The 23,575-nt window shown below is 45.5% G+C and overlaps 1 protein-coding gene across 1 annotated transcript in view; it reads right to left on the bottom strand.

The window, feature by feature from the left end:
• The window catches only part of TOGARAM2 (TOG array regulator of axonemal microtubules 2), a 58,221-nt gene extending 34,646 nt beyond the window's left edge, over nucleotides 1-23,575 (bottom strand). The window contains exon 1 of the mRNA XM_054397436.1: nucleotides 23,458-23,575. Within this exon, the coding sequence (XP_054253411.1) occupies nucleotides 23,458-23,575 (118 nt within the window). The remainder of the gene's footprint in view (nucleotides 1-23,457) is intronic.

Here is a 23,575-nt window from a genome sequence, read left to right as displayed (position 1 = left end):
TGTGGCTTGTCTCCCACAAGGGAAGGCAAATTTCTTCCAGACTCTGTGTTTCCAAACCTGGCAGCAGGGACAGCCATTTGTCAAGCCTTCTCCAGGACAGCAGGCTCCCCCTTTCCAGGTGTACAAGCTGAGCAGGAAAACAGTGGCACATACCAGCAATAAACAAGGCTGCATAGCAACCACAGCTCTGAAGAAATCTTCAGCCTCAGAAGCTAGAAATATCTTTCGTCTGCAGGGCTGGCAGGCAGCTCCCTGAGTGCTGCAACTGAAAACCCCTGAGGCACCTCAGCAGCACAAGGATTTTCAGGCACTCACTGACCTGCAACATGCTCCTGGTCCCTCCTGGCTTGCTCATGACTTCTGTGTGAGAATCGTCCCTAAAGCTGTGCCCAACATGCAAGTCAACAGCAAAGCATGTGTCTGCTGGAAGTTTGTCAAAGGGAGGGGGAAGTTTCCACCACCTTCACTGCAGGATCTGATGATGTTTAGAGCAGGCTGCCCAGGGAATTGGTGGAGTCACCATCCCTGGAGGTGTTCAAGAAACCTGTGGCCATGGCACTTTGGGACATGGTTGAACGGCCATGGTGGTATTAGGTTGACAGTTGGAGTGGATGGCCTTAGAGGTCTTTCCCAATCGAAACAATTTAATGATTCATTTCTATGATTCTATGTTAAGAACAGTCCAATCATCCCTCACAAGTTAACAAAACAAATTGCCTTGAAACCCTCTGTCTCTAGACATGAAGCATGGCCTCTATCTCCTCAAACACAGCTTGGGCTTCTTTGGCTTAATCTCCACACTCAGCTTTGAAGCCTTGCAGCATTGCCAGCAGGGGTGCAGGCTGAGCAGGGCTTTCTCCTTATCTGCAGCAGGGATGGAAATGCTGCCACCTTACATGCTTGTGATCCAGAAACCTGCTCAGGTGCTCCTCACAGCATGTTTTCTTTCACATGGCAAGCTTGCTGAGCAGCACAGCCTTTCACGGCAGCCTCCTGGTGTGCAGGCAGCTTCTCTTTTGTATGCAGGAGCCTCTGCTGGATTGGAAGCCCTCGGGTTTTCCCCATGGCAACCTCATTTGTACACTGGGCAAGGGCAATTAACACTTTGTGGCATTTGAGCCTGCAAGGGAAATGACCCAAGTGCACAGAGTAAATGTTAATTAAGAGTTCAGCTGACAGGTTGGGAGCCAGTGAGCTTATACAGCCCTGAAAAAAAGCTGGACAGCCAACAGGAAGAGTGCAGATACTGCTGTAGCTGCCTCTCTCAATTTGCCTCTGTTTTGCCTAGCCCTGAGGAGAATCAAGACCTCCCTAGCTTTTTCTAAATCATTAGACACTGTCCCCATATCAGCAGAGGACCAAGGGCTTTGAGAGGGATACCATCTTCTATAACCCCTCCTCCACCAAGTGCTGTCATGAAAAATAAATCATATCATCCAAAGAGTGGCAATAGAAGTGTGCAGAGCATGCACCTCAGGGTCATGTAAAGCAAGCAGAAAGGAACTGTTAAGATATATATAAGAAAAAACAAGACAGAAAAATCTGCGGTTTCAGCATCTGCATTTGCAGAACTCTCTGTTGCAGTGGAAGCCTTCTGCACCTCTGCTTGCAGAGGCCAACACCTGAAACAAAAGGCATCAAAACAGTGCTTTGGTTTCCTTAAGGGAGATGTGGTTACTGAACAAAGATCATAGATTCACCTGGGTTGGAAGGAACCTCTAAAGGTCCAACCCTCCTGCAGTCAGCAAGGACATCCTCAACTAGATCAGGTTGCCCAGAGCCCTGTCGAGCCTCTCCTTGAATATCTCCAGAGATGGGGCCTCAACTACTTCTCTGGACAGCCTGTTCCAGTGTCACCCTCATTGTATGTAAAGAACCTTCTCCTAACATGCAATCTAAATCTACTCTTCCCTGATTTCAAACCATGAAATTTACCATGAGGGTAGTGGAACACTGCAACATGAAACGACACACTTCTACTTTAAGGCATAAACACACAGGCTCAGAAACACTGGGTCTTGGCAATAAAATGACAGTAATACTTTTGACTCATAATTATATTGCAACCTTCCTCTGATGAGCCCAGAGCAGTTTGCATTGCCACAAGTGCCACTTAACACCTCTCCATTAGCTGACTCCAGAACCGTGGGAATACACTGGGAAACTGAGGCAGGCCAAACCACTCCAAACCTTACCTAGGAGCTCAGAACAAATACACTGCAGTGAGACCAGCAAAACAGAGCTTCCCTTGATCTAGTGACAACTGTGTCAAGGTAAGAACTGGGATTGGGTCAGGTAGAGGAGAAAATGCTGAGATGTTCCAAAACGTCCAAAACAACATAGAGTCTAAGGGCACTATTCTCATTTACTGAAGCACTATATTAAGAGCTTCAAGTTTCAGAGCTTTACATGTGGGTATCAGGGGTGATAAAGGTCATAGAGACTTGAACTGGAGATAAAGATGAAGGTGATAAAGGTGATGAAGACTTGAACTGGAAATAGGCACAAGAGAATTTAGGCCTGCAACTCTTTTTACCTGCCACCAACTTTGAAGAGGTCCTTAAAAAACACTTTCAAGTTTCCATCAGCCCCTGTTAAGAACTTGGTGAAGGACATATCAGAAGCTGGAAGGTTCCCAGACTCACAGACAGGTAACAGCCTCTCTCAGACAGATGGTGACATAATGGCTTCTTCCTCACTCTCCTGTACCAGAGGACTGCTGTGACAAAACAAACCAGAGATGGGACAGGATGAGGAAGGGCACCATTTCCTGGTTAACAGCTTTTCACTCCAGTCCTCTGCAGCTCCAGAAATTAGGTGCCTGAGGAGCACTATGGAAAGCAAAAATAGGCACAGGCTGGTGGATTTTTCTTTAAATGAACAAAACCCAACAAAACCCAAAATCAAAACCAGACACAACAAAACAAAACACATACAAACCCCACAAATAATCAAACACACGAAATCATAATAATAAACCAACAACAAAACCAAACATTAACAAAAAACCACAATGAAACAAAGCACACCAAAGAAACCCCAAACAAACCACACCCCCTGCCCAAAGAAACCAACCAAACCAAATCCAAGTGTTTACAGACCACAGTAAATTCATGGAGAAGACTGCAGTGATGGATGGATATATTCTCCACTTTCCCCTGCATTATTTTAAATAAAACTCCTTGCCTATGCTGGAGAAAAAGGTTTGTATGGCTACCTTGAATTGAACCTATGTGAATGGAGTGGTGGAGTTTATAATAGAACTGTAGAACTGCTGAGGTTGGAGGAGGCCTTGGGGATTATCAAGTCCAACTGCTCACCTAGAGCTCACAATACCACCACTACTGCTAAGCCACTGAACCGTATCCCTAAGCTTCACATCCATGCATCTTTTAAATGCCTCTAGAGATGGTGACTCCACCACCTCCCTGGGTTGCCTGTTCCAATAACGGAGAATCCTTTCTGTGAAGAAATTATTCCTAATATCCAACCTGAACCTCCCTTGGCACAACTTGAGGCTGTTTCCTATTGTCCTGTCACTTCTTTTGAGTTTTTGTTTGCCTGTTTTCTTTATACAGCTGTTCTTGAAATAAAATTGTATAGGATGCAATTCTGACTCCTTGTTCCTTCATTGAATCTGCTGGGGGCGGGAGTGGTAATAATAGGAATTACAGGAGCAAGTCTGACCCTGCTGGAATCAAACAGCCACTGTGCCCAACCTGTGGATGTTTTGAGAAACTGCTCTGGTTTGGCATTGAATCATCCCTGTCAATCTTGGGTAGAAAATTATTTCTAGTCACTAGCCCACAGCAAATGATAGTAACAAATGAAAAATAGTGAAGCTATCATTTACATGAAGTATGGGGGAATTCTTTGCTCTGGTGAGACCTCACCTGCAGTAGTGTGTACAGGTCTGGAGTCCTCAATATAGGCAGGACATGGACCTGATAGAGAGGGTCCAGAGGAGGGCCACACAAATGATCAGGGTGTTGGAGCACCTCTGCTACAAGGACAGGCTGAGGGAGCTGGGGGTGTTCAGCCTGGAGAAGAGGAGGCTCTGAGGAGACCTAGTAGCAGCCTGCCAGTACCTGAAGGGGACCTACAAGAAGGATGGAGAGAGACTGTTTGCAAGGGCCTGCAGTGACAGGACAAGCAGCAATGGCTTCAAACTAGAGAAGGGCAGATTTAGATTGGATGTTAGGAACAAGTTATTTACCATGAGGGCAGTGGAACACTGGAACAGGTTGCCCGGGGAGGTGGTTGAGCCCCATCCTTGGAGATATTCAAGTTTAGGCTTGACAGGGCTCTGGGCAACCTGACCTAGTTGAGGATGTCCCTGTTTACTGCAGAAGGGTTTGGACTAGGTGACCTTTAGAGGTCCCTTCCTACCCAGACCATTCTCTGATTCTATGATTTTATGCATAATTTCCATGCACCACTTATCCAGGAAAGGCTACCTAGCTTTCCACCAAAGGAAGAGAAGCGACCAGCCTTCAGAAGCCCTACTGATAATGCCCTCATTTTGTTTTAAAAATCTTTTGCTTCTCTCAACTCTTATATAATTGCGCTGCTGAATATTTAAAGAGATAATATGCTTTGCTAAAATATTAACTTAGCTGCAGGTTCAGGTCATGACTGATAAAGCTCTCAAAACATTATCTATCGACACAGGATATTTTCTTTGTCTAGAAAAAACAAGCTTGGGTTGAAATGTTTGTGAATAAATAAATTAGCTGATAAATGTAACTCCTTTTGCTATCGACAAATCAATGCTGACTTTTATGCAGAAGGTGGTTATTAGCAAATATTTTCCAAAGAGCTCACACACAAGAAACATACAGCTGAGAAATTACTCTTGGAACAATTCTCCACACTGCTGACTCCGCACTCTTGGTATCCGCACAAATGGGTGCTCAAGACATGTGGCATTGTTTCTACTTCCTGAGCAACTGAAGTGAGAAAAGAAACAGAATCAGAATCAACTCTAAAGTACACCTGGTGTTCAGATTGCATTTTGAGTAAGAAATTATATGTACTGAAAGTCTTGAAGCTTTGTGTTTTCTGAACCTCACAGAATCACAAAACATTAGGGGTTGAAAGAGACCTTGAAAGATCACCCAGTCCAACAACCCTGCCAGAGCAGGAGCACCTAGAGTAGATCACACAGGAACATATCCAGGTGGGTTTTGAAGGAGACTCCACAACCTCTCCGGGCAGCCCATTCTGGTGCTCTATCACCCTCACAGTTAAAAAGTGTTTCTTTATGTTCACATGGACCCTCCTCTGCTCCAGCTTGCATCCATTGCCCCTTGTCCTATCATCGGACATCACTAAGCCTGGCTCTGTCCTCCTGACATGTCCTTCACATCTTTATAAACATGAATGAGGTCACCCCTCAGACTCCTCTACTCCAAGCTAAAGAGCCCCAGCTGCCTCAGCCTTTCCCCATAAGGGAGATGTTCCACTCCATCATCTTTGTGGCTCCACACTAAACTTTTGCAAGCAGTTCTCTGTGGTCCTTCTTGAATTAAGGGACCCAGAACTGGACACAATATTCCAGATATGGCCTCACCAGGGCAGAGGAAAAGGGGAGGAGAACCTCTCTGGACCTACTAAATACACCCCAGGATATCACTGCCATTCTGGGCCACAGCATTTCACTGAAAAAAACAGCAGCTAGGGAAAAAAATCCTCCTGCAATGTCAAGTACAGTGCAGGATTTCCAAGAAGATACCACAAGATGATCATGCATTTTATTCACAAAAACATAAAGCAACCCTTCTTCGACCCATTCAGCTTTCTCTATTATTTTTTTCATCATAGGACTCTCATTGAGCATGAAGCTCTTGACAAAGCTATAGTTGTGTCGAAGTGCAAGTTTTCCTGAGTATGTCCTACTAGACAGGTATTCAGGGGCTGCTGCATCTGCTCAGATCACACTGCGGAAGGCATTTCTGTTTCCCTTGTCTCCAGTGTCTAGATGAACACAAACCCATGCGGTTCCATAGCCTCAAACCCTGAGAGCTTCTCTTGGCACCCAGCCCACCCCCTGTTACCTCCACAGGGAAACTCTTCTGCTCATGGTCAGGGCACACAAGCTCCAAACAGCTGCATTATCTCAGCAGCAGAGCTGGAAGAGTAAATTGATGCCTGGCCATTAGCAGCCTAGTCCTTGCTTCACACAGCTGAGGCGCATCACCTGCCCCTCCTTAAGAACAGCTGTAGCAATGCAAATTGTACAGAGCTGGAAAGCAACAGGGACAACTTTCAACCCATCATTGCATCATTTGGGCTTTGCTTTGACACATTAGGAGGGTTACATGAAGGAAGACCAGATCCTGAATAGGAGGCAGCATTCCCATATCACTGATCCATTCTATTTTGGTAAAGGGAGTGGGAGAAGAGGAAGAACCACCATGCTGCAGTGTGGCCTGCCTGCTCATCACAAAACCTTTCCAATACACCAAACATATTAGCAGTCTCCAGAACAACAATAGAAAAGCCTCCAGACTCCTGCATGATGCATAAACAGTTAAATATATTTCAGTGCAAAACCCTCTACCTTCTCTTTTCAAGTAGGAGTTAGTATCTTACTCTGTTTCACATCTGGCCATCACTTCATTTTTTTTTTTTTAAGCTGTGTAATTAAGAGCTTGTATAAAATTGATTTAAAGAGAGTCTGCACTCTGGATGACTCCACTGAGAGTGAGGTAAAAGAGCCTTGACAGGTCAGTGTTGGGTTCACCTACTTTGTTTCCTCAAATACCTGATGTTTCAAGGAGGCATCCTAGGGAGTGCAAAGGAGCTGAACTGAAGTGTGATTGGAAAGCAGATCCCTTGGGGATCTTCATTTCTTGTCTCATTCATAAATTTCCCAACAGTTCACATCAAGGACTCCAGAGCAGAGAACTGGGATTATACCCACCATTAGAATGAAATATTGTATCTGCCCACAGGGCATGGGAAACTCGTGCCTTGCTTTAAACATACCAAGCCCAAGACTACCAGAAATGGGACTCTGGACATGTGTGGTAGTTTCAGGATGTGCCTGGAAAATTTTCCACAGATCTTGAACAGAAAGTAGTAGAACATAAATAAATCACCACTGGATATAAAAAGGAAAATGATGCTAAATTCTAAATAATCCCATTGGACAGATAGCTAACATAATAGTTTGGTAAACTAACTCACTCCCTTTTCGGCTTCCTCACGGTGGCAGATACTAACTTGTGTTTCTGCTGGCTTTGCTGACCTTGCATGCATTCTTCTTGTGGTTAAGTAACTAACAGCAACTCTCTGCTCTTACTCTTGTCCCATATACAAGGGGATTAGGAAGGGAGCAGGCAGGGGGAAGCTGTTGGTAGCTCCCTGGTTTGTCCGGGGGGGGGGGGGGGGGTGTCTTGTGTTATTTATAAACTGTACATATATATGCAAATATTGCATATTTTGTACATATTCATTGCATTTAGTTCCTAGATTGTAGTTTTGCTTGTAAATACAGCTTCATTTGCTTTCCAATGGAGCTGGTCTGGCAATTTTATGTTAGGGAGAATTTTCAACCCACCACAAAATGACAGGTGACCTAAGCCCCATCCTGACTGTCAATTCACACATTCCTGATTAAGCATACCTCACCTCTCACCTTTGAGAGACAGGCCAGTTAAACTAACTCCAGCTCAATTCCCCTTGCAAACATCTGCCTGTCAACTTTCACAGCCCTTTGCAGCTACATAATCAATGGTTCATCTATACATACCTCCTTCAGCTTCATTCAATGCTGGCAGGTGGTTTGTCACAACTCAGAAACCAGGTACACACTCCAAAGACAGGCCTGGGTAGACACACCTTTGTGTCTACATCATCATTAGCCAAGCAATCTCAGCAATACTCTTTTTCCAAGAGCTTATAGTGATAGGACAAGAGGGAATAGCTTTAAGATGGAAGAGGGGAGATTTAGATTGGATATTAGGAAGAAATTCTCTACAGTGAAGATGGGGAGACACTGGAACAGGTTTGCCCAGGGAGGTGGATACTCTCTCCCTGGAAGTGTTTAAGACCAGACTGGACAGGACCTTGAGCAACCTGGTGTAGTGGGAGGTGTCCCTGCCCATGGCAGGGGGATTGGAATTAGAGGATCTTTAAGGTCCCTTTCAACCCAAACCATTCTGTGATTCCGTGAATATACAGCCAGGGTGCTTCAGAACTCTTGGTAAAGGTTTATGAGTTCAAGTGGAAGTGCTAAGCACCTTGCAGAGGTTATTTAAAAGCTAGCTGGGGAGGGAAAAGCAAGCAGGAAACCACAGAGCAAGGTAAAGGGTTGGGGGAGCTGTCAAGAAGGCAGTTTGTTTTCAGTCAGATCATCAACCCTCATCTGCAGATCCATCCCTTATTCTCTTACTACTTTACTCACTATGAGAACAGTTTGGTGCTCACAAAAAAAAAAATATTTAATTTTTATACATATATATAAATAAAGGAAGCGGGGGGGGGGGGATTTCTTCATCTCAGTGACCCAGGCAGGCATCCACACCCCAAATCAGCTGTGGGAAATGCCCCATGAAATAGAATCACAGGATACATACAGTTGGAACAAACCTCAAAAATCATCCAGTCCAACTGTTGACCCAACTCTGAAATGTCAACACTAAACTCTATCCTTACAGCACTAACACAGGGAACACTGTCAAATGCTGATTTTCAAATGGCTCTGTTTATTTGGCCCTGGCAAGTAAAAGGCGTTAGCCGAAAGAAGGACTGACAGATGGGGTTGGTCTCTTCTCCCAAGCAACCAGTGACAGAACTAGAGGACACAGTCTCAAGCTGCACCAGAGGAAGTTGAGGCTCGAGATGAGGAGAAAATTCTTGACAGAAAGAGTAATTGGCCGTTGGAATGTGCCACCCAGGGAGGTGGTGGAGTCACCATCCGTGGTGGTGTCCATGGAGGTGTTCAAAAAAAAGATTGGATGCGGCACTTGCAGCCATGGTTTAGTTGTCAGGTGGTGTTAGGTAATAGGTTGGACTTGATGATCTCTGAGGTCTTTTCCAACCTGGTTGATTCTGTGATATGGAGGGATGCTGAGAGGAAAAAGAACAGGACTTTTTAGAAGATGCTAATCCAGCAGCTGAAAGCATCCAGCTGACTGGGGAGGTTAATGGAAGGGAAGATTCATACAGAAGAATCTGACCTGATCCTTCAACGGCCATAATGAGATGACACTTGGAGTTCCACTCAGCAAGGCCTGTTTTTGACATTCAGTGCATATCATAGCAGATGCACTTAAGGCTCTAATCTTAAGTCTTTGGGAGAAAATAAACGTTTGGCCTCAAAGTTAGATGCCATGTCTGATCAGTCATTTCCTCTCCTGAGTGACAGAGTGACAGTGGCTCCTGTGCCTGGCCTCAGCATTGCACTCAATTTCTGTGTATTTCCAAAAATGCTATCACTGCAAAAAGTGGTCAGCAAGTTCTTCCTTTTTTTTTTCCTGTCACTCCAACATTTTAAGAACGTTGCCACAGCCTCCCCACAGAGAACACAGACTAGATGTGGTGTGACACAGAGAGTCAAGAATCCCATTCAAAGGAGCACACCCGGAGGCTTGCCTGTGTGATGAACAGATCCCCGGCAGTGCAGATGGAGATGGAGCAGCTCCAGCAGGTTTGTGTTAGCTGCATTTTCCCCACTGTTTTGCAAAGCAATCAACAGCTTGGAGCAGCAGACTGATAGACAAGAAGAAAAACCTGCCTTGATGGTTATTTTGTCTATTCCACTCCCTAAAAGCTGCATTCCCCCTTCTAAGAGTGTATCACAGTACATTAGAGGTTGGAAGAGACCTCCAGAGATCACTCATTCCAACCCCCTGCCAAAGCAGGATCACTTAGGGTAGTCTGCAGAGGAACGCATCCAGGTGGGTTTTGAAAGTCTCTAGAGAAGGAGACTCCTCAGCCTCTCTGGGCAGCCTGTTCCAGTGCTCTGTCACCCCCACTGTAAAGAAGTTTCTCATGTTGAGGTGAAACCTTCTATGTATCCATTGCTTCTTGTCTTAGTACTGTGCACCACTGCAAAGAGCCTGGCCCCCTTCACTTGACACCCACCCCTCAGATATTTATAGACATTGATCAGATCCTGTGTTGGTGTGAGCTGAAATTCCCCCCCCCCACCAACAATAACCAGGCTAGCTCAGTCTGGAAGCAAATGAAAAGCTGTATTTACAAGCAGAGTCTAAAATCTACAATGAAATGCAATGAATATGTACAAATATACAAAATTCACAACATTCACAAATATATACAATCAACAGAAAAAGCACAATCGATCTCCCTTTGCTTCCCCCCAAGGGGACCCTCCCAAAGGGGCCTCCCTCTCCCAGGAGCTTCCCCCCCAGACCCCCCTGGACAGAGAAGCACAGTTAGTTAAGCAGAAAGTTGTTAACTTAGCTGCCAAGGTCAGTGTGTTATCTTCAGCCAGAAGAGAAGAAGAAACAGCAGCCAGACAGCCCAGCAACTGCCCCCACTGCCGAACGCAGAATGTGCCGAGTGCCTACTTTGTTTTGGGTAATAGTTCTTAAACATTTCTATCTATCCAATGGAAGTGTTTAGAACAATCGTTATTTTGCTTTCTTACACCCAATAGTGACTTATTTACATTCTTTCACTTTCTCTGTTCTGAACTTTGCAAGGAAAAATTAAAAAGACAGTTTCAAACCATCACAGTCCACCCCTTCTAAACAATTCCATTGGCTGCTACTATCATTTATCTAATCTAAAATAATATCTACAACAATAGGTGAATAAAGACCATAGTCCATTCCGCTATTTCAGATGTAGATGATTCAAAAGAGTCAAATCACAGGAAAAACAGCAAACAGCTTGTTTCCTCGCAGATGGAGCGAAGGAAGGAACAGGGACTCTCAGGTGACTCAGGGCTCTCAGGGTTCGTGCACCGTAGATCTCATGGACTCTCCTCTTGGGCGCGATGCTGTGTCTGCGCAACACTCTGAATTTAACCTCTCTCAGCCAAAGTTAGATTTCTTTGTGGAATACACTGAATTTCACCATTTTCTTGCATCACCCAATAGGTGTGACCAGGACCTTCAGCAGAAACCACCCCTCGGACAGGTTTGGCCTCTCCTGAAGGAGAAAATACCCAAACAGTTTTGCCTAACAGATTCTTTTCTCTGATAACAGGAACTCTATCACCTTCCTCCTTTCGCAACAAATCTGATTGGGCAGGTCCAGCTCGATTCACTGAACCTCTACTATTCACCAACCAGGTTGCTTGTGCTAAATGTTTCTCCCAGTTTTTCAAAGATCCACCCCCCATGGCTTTGAGAGTGGTTTTCAGCAAACCGTTGTAGCGTTCGATCTTCCCTGCAGCTGGTGCATAGTAGGGAATGTGGAATATCCACTCGATGCCGTGCTCTTTGGCCCAGTTTTTTACAAGATTGTTCTTGAAATGAGTTCCGTTGTCTGACTCAATCCTCTCTGGAGTTCCATGTCTCCACAGGATTTGTCTTTCCAGACCAAGAATGGTGTTACGTGCAGTTGCATGAGGAACTGGATAAGTTTCCAGCCATCCAGTGCTCGCCTCTACCATAGTCAGCACATACTGCTTACCAGATGGAGAACGAGGTAGAGTGATGTAGTCAATCTGCCAGGCTTCACCATACTTGTACTTGGACCATCGGTCACCGTACCACAAGGGCTTGATCCGCTTTGCCTGCTTAATAGCAGCACAAATGTCACAGTCATGGATGACTTGTGTGATAGCATCCATGGAAATGTCAATGGATCTGTCACGAGCCCATCGGTAGGTTGCATCTCTGCCTTGATGTCCTGACGAGTCATGGGCCCACCGAGCTAAGAACAGCTCACCTCGGTGTTTCCAGTCAAGATCAGGATCAGGACCAGAGTTTGTGTCCACCTGGGAAACTCTTGCAGCTAGATCTGCCTGATGGTTGTGTTGTTGTTCTTCAGTAGCTTTGCTCTTAGGAATGTGAGCATCGATGTGTCTCACTTTCACTGGGATTCTCTCAATGCGAGCAGCAATGTCTTGCCACAGATCTGCAGCCCAGATTGGCTTTCCTTTCCTCTGCCAGCCATTCTTCTTCCAGTCTTTCAGCCAACCCCACAAGGCATTGGCTACCATCCACGAGTCGGTGTAGAGATAAAGCTTTGGCCATCTCTCACGTTCAGCTACGTTAAGAGCTAGCTGGACAGCTTTTACCTCTGCGAATTGACTGGATTCTCCTTCTCCATCTCTCGCTTCTGCAACTCTGCGCGTTGGGCTCCACACTGCAGATTTCCATCTCCGCTTGTTCCCAACAAGACGACAGGAACCGTCTGTGAACAAAGCATCTCTCTTTTCATTATCAGACAGATCACTGTAAGGAGGAGCTTCCTCTGCACGAGTTACTCTCTCCTCTGGAGGTTTTGCACAGCTTGTGCCTTCTGGCCAGTTTGTGATCACCTCCACCAAACCAGGCCTTTCGAGATTTCCCATTCGAGCTCTCTGTGTTATCAGAGCCATCCACTTAGACCAGGTAGCATCTGTTGCATGATGTGGTGAAGAACCTTTGCCTTTGAACATCCAATTCAGAACTGGCAATCTAGGAGCTAGAAGAAGTTGTGACTCAGTTCCAATCACTTCAGAAGCAGCTTTCACTCCTTCATAAGCAGCTAAAATCTCTTTCTCTGTTGGAGTGTAGTTTGCCTCTGAGCCTCTGTAGCCACGACCCCAGAAACCAAGAGGACGTCCTCGTGTCTCCCCTGGAGCTCTTTGCCATAAGCACCAGGTTGGACCATTGTCACTCGCAGGCTGTGTACAGAATGTTCTTAATGTCTGGACCAGTTCGGACAGGTCCCAGACCCATCGCTTGGACTACCTCTCGCTTGATCTGGTCAAAGGCTGCTTGTTGCTCAGGACCCCATTGGAAACTGTTTCTCTTTCGAGTCACATCATAGAGAGGTTTCACAATCTGACTGTATCCAGGAATGTGCAGTCTCCAAAATCCCACTATGCCTAAGAAACGCAGAGTTTCTTTCTTGTTGATGGGATTTGCCATGGTGGAGACTCTATTTATCACATCCATTGGGATGTGACGGCGACCATCTTGCCACCGCACTCCCAGAAACTGGATTTCTCTGGCAGGTCCTTTCACCTTGTCTCGCTTGATAGCGAAACCAGCTTGCAAGAGAATGTCAAGGATTTTGTTACCTTTCTCGAAGACTTCTTCAGCAGTCTCACCCCAGACGATGATGTCATCGATGAACTGAATGTGTTCTGGAGCTCCACCTTTCTCCAAAGCATCATGGATCACTGCATGGCAGATGGTTGAACTGTGAATCCACCCCTGGGGCAAACGATTGAATGTGTACTGAATGCCTCTCCAGGTGAAAGCAAACTGAGGCCTGCATTCCTCTGCTATGGGAATAGAGAAGAAAGCATTAGCAATGTCTATGGTAGCATACCATTTGGCCTGCTTGGATTCCAGCTCATATTGGAGTTCCATCATGTCTGGTACAGCTGCACTCATGGGTGGAGTTACTTCATTCAAGGCACGGAAATCAACTGTCAGACGCCACTCTCCATTCTGCTTTCTCACAGGCCAGATTGGACTGTTGAAAGGTGAATGAGTTTTGCTGATGACCTTCTGACTCTCCAACTGACGAATCAAGTTTTGAATGGGCACCAAAGAGTCATGGTTGGTTCTGTATTGTCTGTGATGCACAGTTTGAGAAGCAACTGGCAGCTTTACATCCTCTATCTCATGTTGTCCCACAACTGCAGATTCATCTGAAAGCTCAGGTCTAAGGACAACTTCAATTTTCCTCCATCAATTTCTACAGTTGCTATTCCAAAAGCCCATTTGTAACCCTTAGGGTCTTTAAAACGCCCTTCTCTCAGAAAGTCAATTCCCAAAATACAAGGTGCATTAGGACCTGTTACAATAGTATGTTTCTTCCACTGCTTCCCAGTTAAACTTATATCAACTTCTATCTTAAACAACTCTTGAGATCCACCAGTGACTCCCTGAATAGTTATAGATTCTCCCCCTTGATAATTTGATGGTATTATGGTGCACTGAGCTCCTGTGTCAACCAAGGCCCTGTACTTCTGAAATTTTGAAGTGCCAGGCCACTGGATGTACACATCCCAATAGATTCTGTTATCTCCATTATCCCTTACCTCCCCCTGGCGGAAGGCAGGGCACCCCTAATGGTGGGGATTACCTCCACATGTACAGCGGCACAACGTCCAGCACCAGAATTAGGATCACTGTTGGAGCTATCAGAGTTGTTCTGGGAAACTGAGGAAGCGACAGCTACCCTCCTGGTATTGCTACCTCGGGATCTGCCTCTCTGCAGCTCCCGTAACCTCTTGAAAAGATCAGAAGTTGGTTGACCATCCCATCTGTTCATGTTCTCACCAAACTGATCACGCAGAGTTATCCAGATACTGCCACGTGATTGCCTCTGCTGTCTGTTTTGGTTTGACCTATTCTGGAATGGCCTCCTTGGAGCACGTCTGTTCCTAACAGCTGAAACTTGTATCCATCTGGAGGAAGAGGAATCAGAATCATCCCCCTTCATCAAGTTGGATATGGAGGTTTTAAGTTCCTCCTTCAGCTCTTTCATGCAATTCTCCATCTTTCCAGACAGAGCTTCAATGGCTGAAACCAAAGAAGTACGTGCAAGACTATCCTCCAATTGCCTCATTTGGTCAGTGAAATGGCCAACAGTAGGAGGCACTCCACCATAATTTCTTGCCACAATCCTGCTTGCCAGAATAGTAGCATAATTAGGAGGAGCAAGCTTAATGAGCTTTTTGGCAAGGCCTGTTCCAACAGGAATTTCATCAGGATTCAGAGTCTTATGATCTCCATACATTACTTCTCTCACAGCAAACTCTCTCAGACGCTTGATTCCCTCAGCTATTGTGGTCCAAGGCTTAGGGTTCCATGGTAAATCATCTCTGCTGGGGTACCTCAGCGAGACTGCCAGTAGGAGGCGTGCCCACAGAGAAGCTTTACCAATGCACTTGCCTAGGTGCCTGTCTATGCCTGTATCCTTTGAGAGCATCCCCAACTGAGAGGCCGACTTATCACCTACCACCAATGCTGGGGCTCCCATATCAAAACACCTGGCTAGCCAAGACAGGACTGGCTCATTATCTTCCTGTCTGGGTGCATTAGCTGACTGTATGTCATCCTCATCATCATCATCATCATCCTGAGGTCGCTGTCCCCATAATCCTGTTGTAATCCTCCGTTGAATTTCCTTGAGTTCAGAGGCTCTGCCAGCAGTTGCTAATCTACCAGGGTCTACATCCTGACCTACATCTCCATCATCCATGTGGGGTCTCAAGAGGTCTAGCAGAGTTTTAAGGCTAACCCTCTCTTCCTCACCAGAAGGATCTTTCTTAAGAGAGGGACCCTGAGTAGAAGGACCCTCATCTCCATCTGCACCATCTCCTGCAGCATCTGCATCTCCTTTACACTTTCTGGTTACAGTGGCCACCAAATTTACTGGCTTGGTTTTCACATTCACAGCAGAGTTGGAAGAGCAAGTAGCCTTATGTCTTTCTTGACACAGTGCTATCAGTAGCCATATGATTATTCCAAGAAGCAACAAAATTAAGGCAAGCACAAGATATCTAGGGTACCACTGGTTCCAAGGACCCTCTGTAGTTATAAGAGGAGTAACAAACTCATATGTGTCTGCTAGCAGATCCATAGTTGAGTTACCATAGCTTCTTAGCCCAATAAGACCACAACAGAATTCACCAACATTCAGTAACTTATTCTTAACCCAAAGAAAGACTTATATGCCACATATCTCACAATCTTGTCTATCATGCAAGAAATGGCCCATCTGTAAACAATCACACCGATAATAGATGAAATAAAATTACTCAAAATCCAAAACAGCTTCATTTTGCTTCCTAATCTGAGCAGAAATAAATCAAACAAGCAATCGAGCCCCGAGTTGGAGCGCCAAAAATAAAAAGTGTGTCGGTGTGAGCTGAAATTCCCCCCCCCCACCAACAATAACCAGGCTAGCTCAGTCTGGAAGCAAATGAAAAGCTGTATTTACAAGCAGAGTCTAAAATCTACAATGAAATGCAATGAATATGTACAAATATACAAAATTCACAACATTCATAAATATATACAATCAACAGAAAAAGCACAACCGATCTCCCTTTGCTTCCCCCCAAGGGGACCCTCCCAAAGGGGCCTCTCTCTCCCAGGAGCTTCCCCCCCAGACCCCCCTGGACAGAGAAGCAGAGTTAGTTAAGCAGAAAGTTGTTAACTTAGCTGCCAAGGTCAGTGTGTTATCTTCAGCCAGAAGAGAAGAAGAAACAGCAGCCAGACAGCCCAGCAACTGCCCCCACTGCCGAACACAGAATGTGCAGAGTGCCTACTTTGTTTTGGGTAATAGTTCTTAAACATTTCTATCTATCCAATGGAAGTGTTTAGAACAATCGTTATTTTGCTTTCTTACACCCAATAGTGACTTATTTACATTCTTTCACTTTCTCTGTTCTGAATTTTGCAAGGAAAAATTAAAAAGACAGTTTCAAACCATCACAGATCCCTTCTCAGTATTCTCTTCTCAAGATTAGACAGCCCCAGGGCTCTCAGTCTCTCTTCATAGGGGAGATGCTCAAGTCCCCTAATCATCCTTGTGGCTCCCTGTTGGACTCTCTCCAGCAGATCCCTGTCTCTCCTGAACTGGGGAGCCCAAAACTGGACACAGTATTCCAGGTGAGGTCTCACCAGAGCAGAGTAGAGGGGCAGAAGAACCTCCCTAGACCTGCTGGGTACACTTTTCTTGATGCACCACAGGATACCCTTGGGTCTCTTGGCCACAAGGGCACATTGCTGTCCCATGCAGAACTTGCTGCCCGCTAGGACTCCAAGGTCTTTCTCCATGGAGCTGTTCTCCAGCAGGGCAGCCTCTAACCTGTTCTGGTGCCTGCTGTCATTCCTCCCCAGATCCAGGACCCTGCACTTTTCCTTATTGAACTTCATGAAGTTTGCCTGCACCCAGCTCTCAGCCTGTCCAGATCTCCCTGGCCCAATAACAGGAGCAATCTGATATTTGGTCTCCTTCCCAAAACGGTTTGGATTACAGCACCATTAGCAACACATCCATTTTTACATACTGGACTGTGACTAGTCCCAAGCACACCACTGCCTCCCAGAGCAGTTCTGAACAACGAAGAACTGAGAATATTTTGCATCTGGTGAGCAGCTCTGGACCAGGATTTGCACTTGCACAGCTGAGCACTGCACTACCCCTCTGTAGCTCTCCTTGCCAGGATCGAGCTAGGAAAAAAAATTTTCAGGCTGGAATCTGAATTTAAGATGAATTAAGTGGCCTTGAACTTAAAAACAAAACAAAACCACAAAGAAACTAAAACTGATGTGATTAGAGATTGTTTTATGACTACCTAAAGCAGGTTAAATGAAAACATTAAAGTCAGTTCAAAACCAATCAGCTCCAAAGCAAAAGTCAGCAATTCTGTTACAGCACTAAAATAAAACACTCCTACTTCTCCCCAACAAAAACAGCCAACAATTATCAAAATTTCTCATTTTTCCCCTCCCTTAAAATTCACTTCACCCTTTCCCTTTTTTGTCCATCAAACTACTAGTCTGTGCAAAATTCACTTCTTCTGCAAATGTACCATTTCCAAGCTGAATTGAAATCTCATTTCACACTTCAAGCTTCCAGAAAAGCAATGCAGACAAGACACCACTTCTGGACTTCAAGCAACCTCACATCCATAATGACATCCACTTCTCCTAGCAGACAGTCAAGCTAAGAGGAGATCATCCACGAAGAGCAGTGAGCACCGTGGTTGTGACCCATGATGCAGAGACAGGGCAGTGGTGGAGTCTCCATCCCTGGAAGTGTTTAAGCAGCCTATGGACCTGATTTAGTGTTGACTTTTCAGTGCTAGGTCAAGGGTTGGACTGATAGATCTTTGAGGTCTCTTCCAACCAGATGTTTTCTGTGATTTTCTGACAAGCTTGACCAGGACACAGGAGGTTGCTTATCAGCTCACCAGCGTGTTCAGCCTTTTTTCCTACTTGCAGCCTTTTGGAAGCACAAAAAAAGGACCTGGTTGCCACCTAGTGCTGTTCCACTCAGGCTTTAATTGTATAGGACTGCAAACAGTCATCTCCCCCATCTTCTACTGGCTCAGCACATCAAGGCTGGCTTAACCATCACTGCAGTGGATACTTGTGGAAGATCCAGGGCTGTGAAGCCAAAGCCTCCTGCACCCTCAGGAGCAGGTTGGGTTGGTTGCTCAGCAGACAGCTGCATTTCCTCTGCCTGCAGTTTCTAGCAGTAGTTATCACACCACTAACACATTAGAAAAAAAAAATCACCTTGAATAAGCAAAGATTGGCAAACTAAGTTAGAATTTATGGAACTGGGGGGTGGGAGAGGGAGTGACAACCCCTGTAAGCACCAGCTGAGCTCCAAAATTGTTATCAGACCCTTTCATGAGGCAGCAGGTTTCAGTACCTTATAAATTGAGCCTTCTGTGAAATTATTTTAGATAAAGGGCAATTTATCTGCATATGGAGAGAAAACCCCTGTCATGGGTTGAGTTACAACCCCTTATGAGCATGAAAACCTTGCACTGGAAATGAGGAGATTGTAGAAAAGCAATTGTCACTTTGAAACTCTCCTTATTTAAAGGTAAAGTCATTTAGTTTGATATATCCAGCGGAGTTCCTATTTTCCAGAATTGCCTTCCCCTCATTCCATCAGTTTCCTTCCCCAGGTGTACCCCGTTTCCAAGTCTGTAGTTGTACCTACAAACTCTACTTCAGCTACCCACCTTGCTTTGAGAAGCCTGAATATTAATCAAGCTTCAGAGAACCCCAGGTTCAGAGAACCCAGGCTCCTTCCAACCTGTAAGTGCTGGGAGCCAGCCAGCTGGAACAGTGACCACAAATACCTGTGTTCCTATGTTACCCCAGCTCACACCATGAAGTTTTTATTTCATTACAGAAATCTCTGAACCCACACAACACAACTCCAGCAAAAGCAGATTCTACCAACCTTCACTGTCCACCCTCCCTTCTCAAAACCCAGATTCAGCTGGGAGCAGAAAACATTTGATCTGATTACAGGAACTTCCAGCTTTAGGCAGCTGATAAGAGTCAAGAGTTCCTGTACCAAGCATTCTGGGGCATATAATTCCAATTTGACTTACCACCTTTTTGGGAAGCATCACAAGTGGTCTCACCCAATTCAGAGCAGGAAGGTTTTAAATACTTTCATCGAGGTGGATGCAAAAAAGATTCTTGTTGGTGCAACATAATTGTTGCTGTGCTTGTCACAGCATTGTCAGGGTTGGAAGGGACCTCAAGGATCATCCAGTTCCAAGCCCCCTGCCATGAGCAGAGACACCTCACACTACATCAGGTTGCTCATAGCCACATCCAGCCTGGCCTTAAAAACCTCCAGGGTTGGGGTTTCTAACACCTCCCTGGGCAACCTGTTCCAGTGTCTCAACAGCCTCATGGTGAAGAATTTCTTCCTAACATCCAATCTGAATCTACCCGCTTTGAGTTTTACTCCTTTCTCCCTAGTCCTATCACTACCTGACATCCCAAAATGTTCCTCATCAGCTTTCTTGCAGGCTCATTTCAGATACTGGAAGGTCACAATAAGGTCACCTCAGAGCCTTCTCTTCTCCAGACTGAACAGTCCCAACTCTCTCAGTCTGTCTCCACAGCAGAGGAGCTCCAGCCCTCTGATCATCCTTGTGGCCCTTCTCTGGACACATTCCAGCATGTCCAGATCTTTCCTGTAAGCGGGGCTCCAGAACTGGACTCCAAGTGGGGTCTCACAAGAGCAGTGTAGAAAGGAAGAATCACCTCCCTCGACTTGCTGGCCACACTTCTCTTGATGTAGCCCAGGATACAGTTAGCTTTCTGGGCTGCAACACACTGGTGGCTTATATTGAGCTTCTCATCCACCAGCACCCCTAAGTCTCAAGATAAATAAATCATTTATTATTCCCCTTCCTCTCGACCCCCTGCTGGCCAACAGCTGAAATCAAAGAAAGAGCTGACTAGGTGTCAGAGGGCATGACAAGCACCACACAAGCCTGCTCCTTCTGAAAAGTGCCATTAGGCACCAAAACACTGCTGACTGTATTATCACAGGGGCTCTGGGGAGTCACTAAAATAACCATCAGACAAGTGCTCTCTAGTGTTGATGAAGTCAAACAGTCCTCCAATTCAGAGATGCAGAGATCAAGGGAGTCCTAAGCCTGTGTGTGCAGTAATCACTATGGCAGGAACCCAGAGAAAAAAAACCCTTCCCTTCCAAGCCCCCATGGAGCTTAAGGGAAATATTTTCTTCTCAAGGACAAAATGCACCATTAATTCCTTAAGTTATTCCTAAATGCCTTTGGCTCATTACTGAGCCAAAGTATTTGAAATAACCTAGTTAACCCCATCTTCATGATTAGAAGAGCCTTGGATAAACTCCAGGTCTGACCATGATTTCACTTCCCCTCCTAGATAACATGAGATTCACTCACACAAATCTTATTTCTCTCTCTGTACCTCCTTGCTGAGCGATTTTGTATCTTGCTGCCAAAACAGAAGCTGAGATGAAAGCACTTGGACAAAATGTTCCTTGTGCAGAGGCCTAGGCTCCCTTCCAAGCAGGATTTTCTTTATGATCTTGGGTTTGCAAGGGCTGGGTATAAGGTAGTTCGGGGGAAAAGACCCAAAAATGAGACTATATTTCAAGCACCAGTTGAGTCAAAAACAATCATCCTGGGAACAGTTAAGCACATTGGGCTAAATTATTGCCACTGCTCAAGCACAGGGGCTTTCCACATGGCATTACTGCAACCCCAATAGGAACAGATCTTTCTCCTCAGTTCAAAACAAGCCTTTATAGATGTTTAAATTAATTGAAAGCCACCACAGCTGTCACAGGTACCCAGATGCTCTTAGTATGTTGTGCTACCTGCTTTACAAGGTTGCCTCCAAATCACAGCTCCAGCAGCCCTTCTGATGACTCCAAGAGCTCTGCACACTTTGTTAGAGAACTCTGGAACCTACATGCCAGGAGGGAGGCAGCAAGACTTATACTAAACTAATATTAATACTAAATACTAAAACTAAACCCAGTCCCAGACTAGAAGGTTATGACCACCAGATAATCAGCCAAAGTAGCAGTCACCCATTTGCAGCAGACTGGAGACGTAAGAATAATTTTCCCCTTCTGGGGTCAGTCATCCTGAAGCAGAACTGAAGTTTTAAGCCACCCACCATAATTTAACTCACAAAATACCTGTCTTTCCTACAAAAGAAGGAAGCAGAGAATCTCCTAGATGGCTCCTCAAGGTGCCACAGCTGTGAATTTGGACACAAAAAGCAACAGGTGTCTGCTGCAATTATAGAATGGATTAAGTCAGAAGGGACCTTAAAGATCATCTAGTTCCAACCTCCCTGTCACAGGCAAGGACACCTCCCATTAGACCAGGTTGCTCAAAGCCTCATTCAGTCACACCTTAAATGCTTCCAGTGTTGAGGTGTTCACAACTTCTCTGGGCAACCCATTCCAGTGTCTCATCACCCTCACAGTAAAGAATTTCTTCCTAATGTCCAATCTAAATCCATCCTGCTCTAGTCAAAAAAAAAAAAAAAAATCCCCTTGTCTTATCAAGGCATAATAGTTTTAAATCCTCTTTCTCCAGCCCCTTTCCTTCCAAGGACCAAGGACCTAACATCCCAAAAGCCACAGATGAGTTTCTTAGAGACTTCATCTTGGTGTAGGCAGAAGTGAAAGCAGCAAATGGCAAAAACACAGAATGAACTTCCCTCACCACAAAACAGTTCCCTGCCATGCAAAGAAAGGCAAGTGTAGTACCAAACTCTAGCTTCATCACAAGACAGCCTAAACTACAGCATTGCTATCAAGCTCTATGCCATCTCCTCAACTTTCATGGGAAGTTTTCAAATGTCTGCATGCTGATATTCCCAGTAATCAGGAATCTTTCCTTCTGTTCTCCCTTGTCATGTCCTTCTCCTCTATCCTGTCTCCAACAGTACATTTTGATTTTGTTGGCTTCTCGTTAACCAATGTTATCAAGAGAGTTGTTTTGTAACAGAAAACCATTAGAAAAAGTAATTTCAAAGGATGAACAGAAGAGGTTGTGCTGCCTTAAAACCAATTAAATCACTTTGCATGGCATGCAGGGAGACCAAAAGCATAACATCCATCCTCCGAGCCCTTCTATAGCAGAACCTCTAACAGACCCAGGTGTCCATCCCACACACACAGCTCTTAATTCCCCTAAAAATTTTCAGAGAATCAGATGAAACACTGAAATACCTAGGAGGGGAAACAAGCATCTCTTGCATCAAACCCTGGTGTAGTACTAAGTTCCTTTGGAAGCAGGAGCATAACAAGAGGCTAGAATAGGAGCCACAGAGTCTTACAGCAGGCTGCATTTAGCAATGAGTCATGAAGTCATCCTCAAAGACACACCTCGGGTGGTGATAATGCTGCCCAGTAATGCCAAGAATTTTTGTGGAGCTGGTGTGACACCCCCTGGCCATCCATGGTATCACACTCATAGAATCACAGAACTGCTTTGGTTGGAAAAGACCTCTAAGATCATCGAGTCCAACCATCCACCTAAAACCACCTTGGCATTAAACTATGTCCCAAAGTGCCATGTCCACAGGTTTCTTGAACCTCCAGGGATGGTGACTCCACCACCTCCCTGGGCAGCCTGCTCCAATGCCTGACCACTCTTGCAGCAAAGAAATTTTCCCTAATCTCCAACCCAAACCTCCCCTGGCACAATTTCAGGCCACTTCCTCTCGTTCTGTCGCCTAATACTAGGGAGAAGAGACTGACCCCCACCTCACTACAACCTCCAACCACAAGACAGCCAAAGTTTATTCACTTCTCTAAACAGGAAATCAAGTCACCAACCCATGAAACAACCCAGCAAAAAATAACAATAACCCCTTGCTCTGTGCAGTGGTGCCTGGACAAACATTAAATACAGGCCTACAAATTGGGCACAACAGTAAAATCCCCCTCAGTTTCCACACTGTTGGTTTATGGACCAGGGAGGGTTGCTCTAGACACACCTTGGACTCTTCACAAACCCTCTTCCAGTCTCCAGTGCTCCACATGAGCAGCTGCTCTGTCTTCCTGGCTCTCTTCCTTACTCCAGCTACCAGGACTAGAGCTGTGAGGAAGGGCCAACCCCTCAGGGGATTTCCCACCTTTTCTCCAGAGGATGGTGCCTCACTGCAGGACAAAGACACAAACAGCTGCCCGAGACCTTGGCTTTGCAGATTAAACAGTTGTAAGGTTCACATAGCACACAGGACTGCCAAGTTACCAGCTCTGAGGAAATTGTGCTTTGGAACTGCCAACCCAGCTGCTTACAGCTGCCATACCCAAAGAGTTTCACACAGAAGAGCGGCTTGAAGATGACGCAGGTGGTGGGAACAGAGGTTGGTGTGAGCCGGCTGTCCGCACACCAGCGCAGGAGACCAGAACTCAT

The sequence above is a fragment of the Indicator indicator genome, chromosome 2 (assembly GCF_027791375.1).
Source record: "Indicator indicator isolate 239-I01 chromosome 2, UM_Iind_1.1, whole genome shotgun sequence".
Lineage (NCBI taxonomy): Eukaryota > Metazoa > Chordata > Aves > Piciformes > Indicatoridae > Indicator > Indicator indicator.
This window is presented reverse-complemented; position numbering and strand designations above follow the sequence as displayed.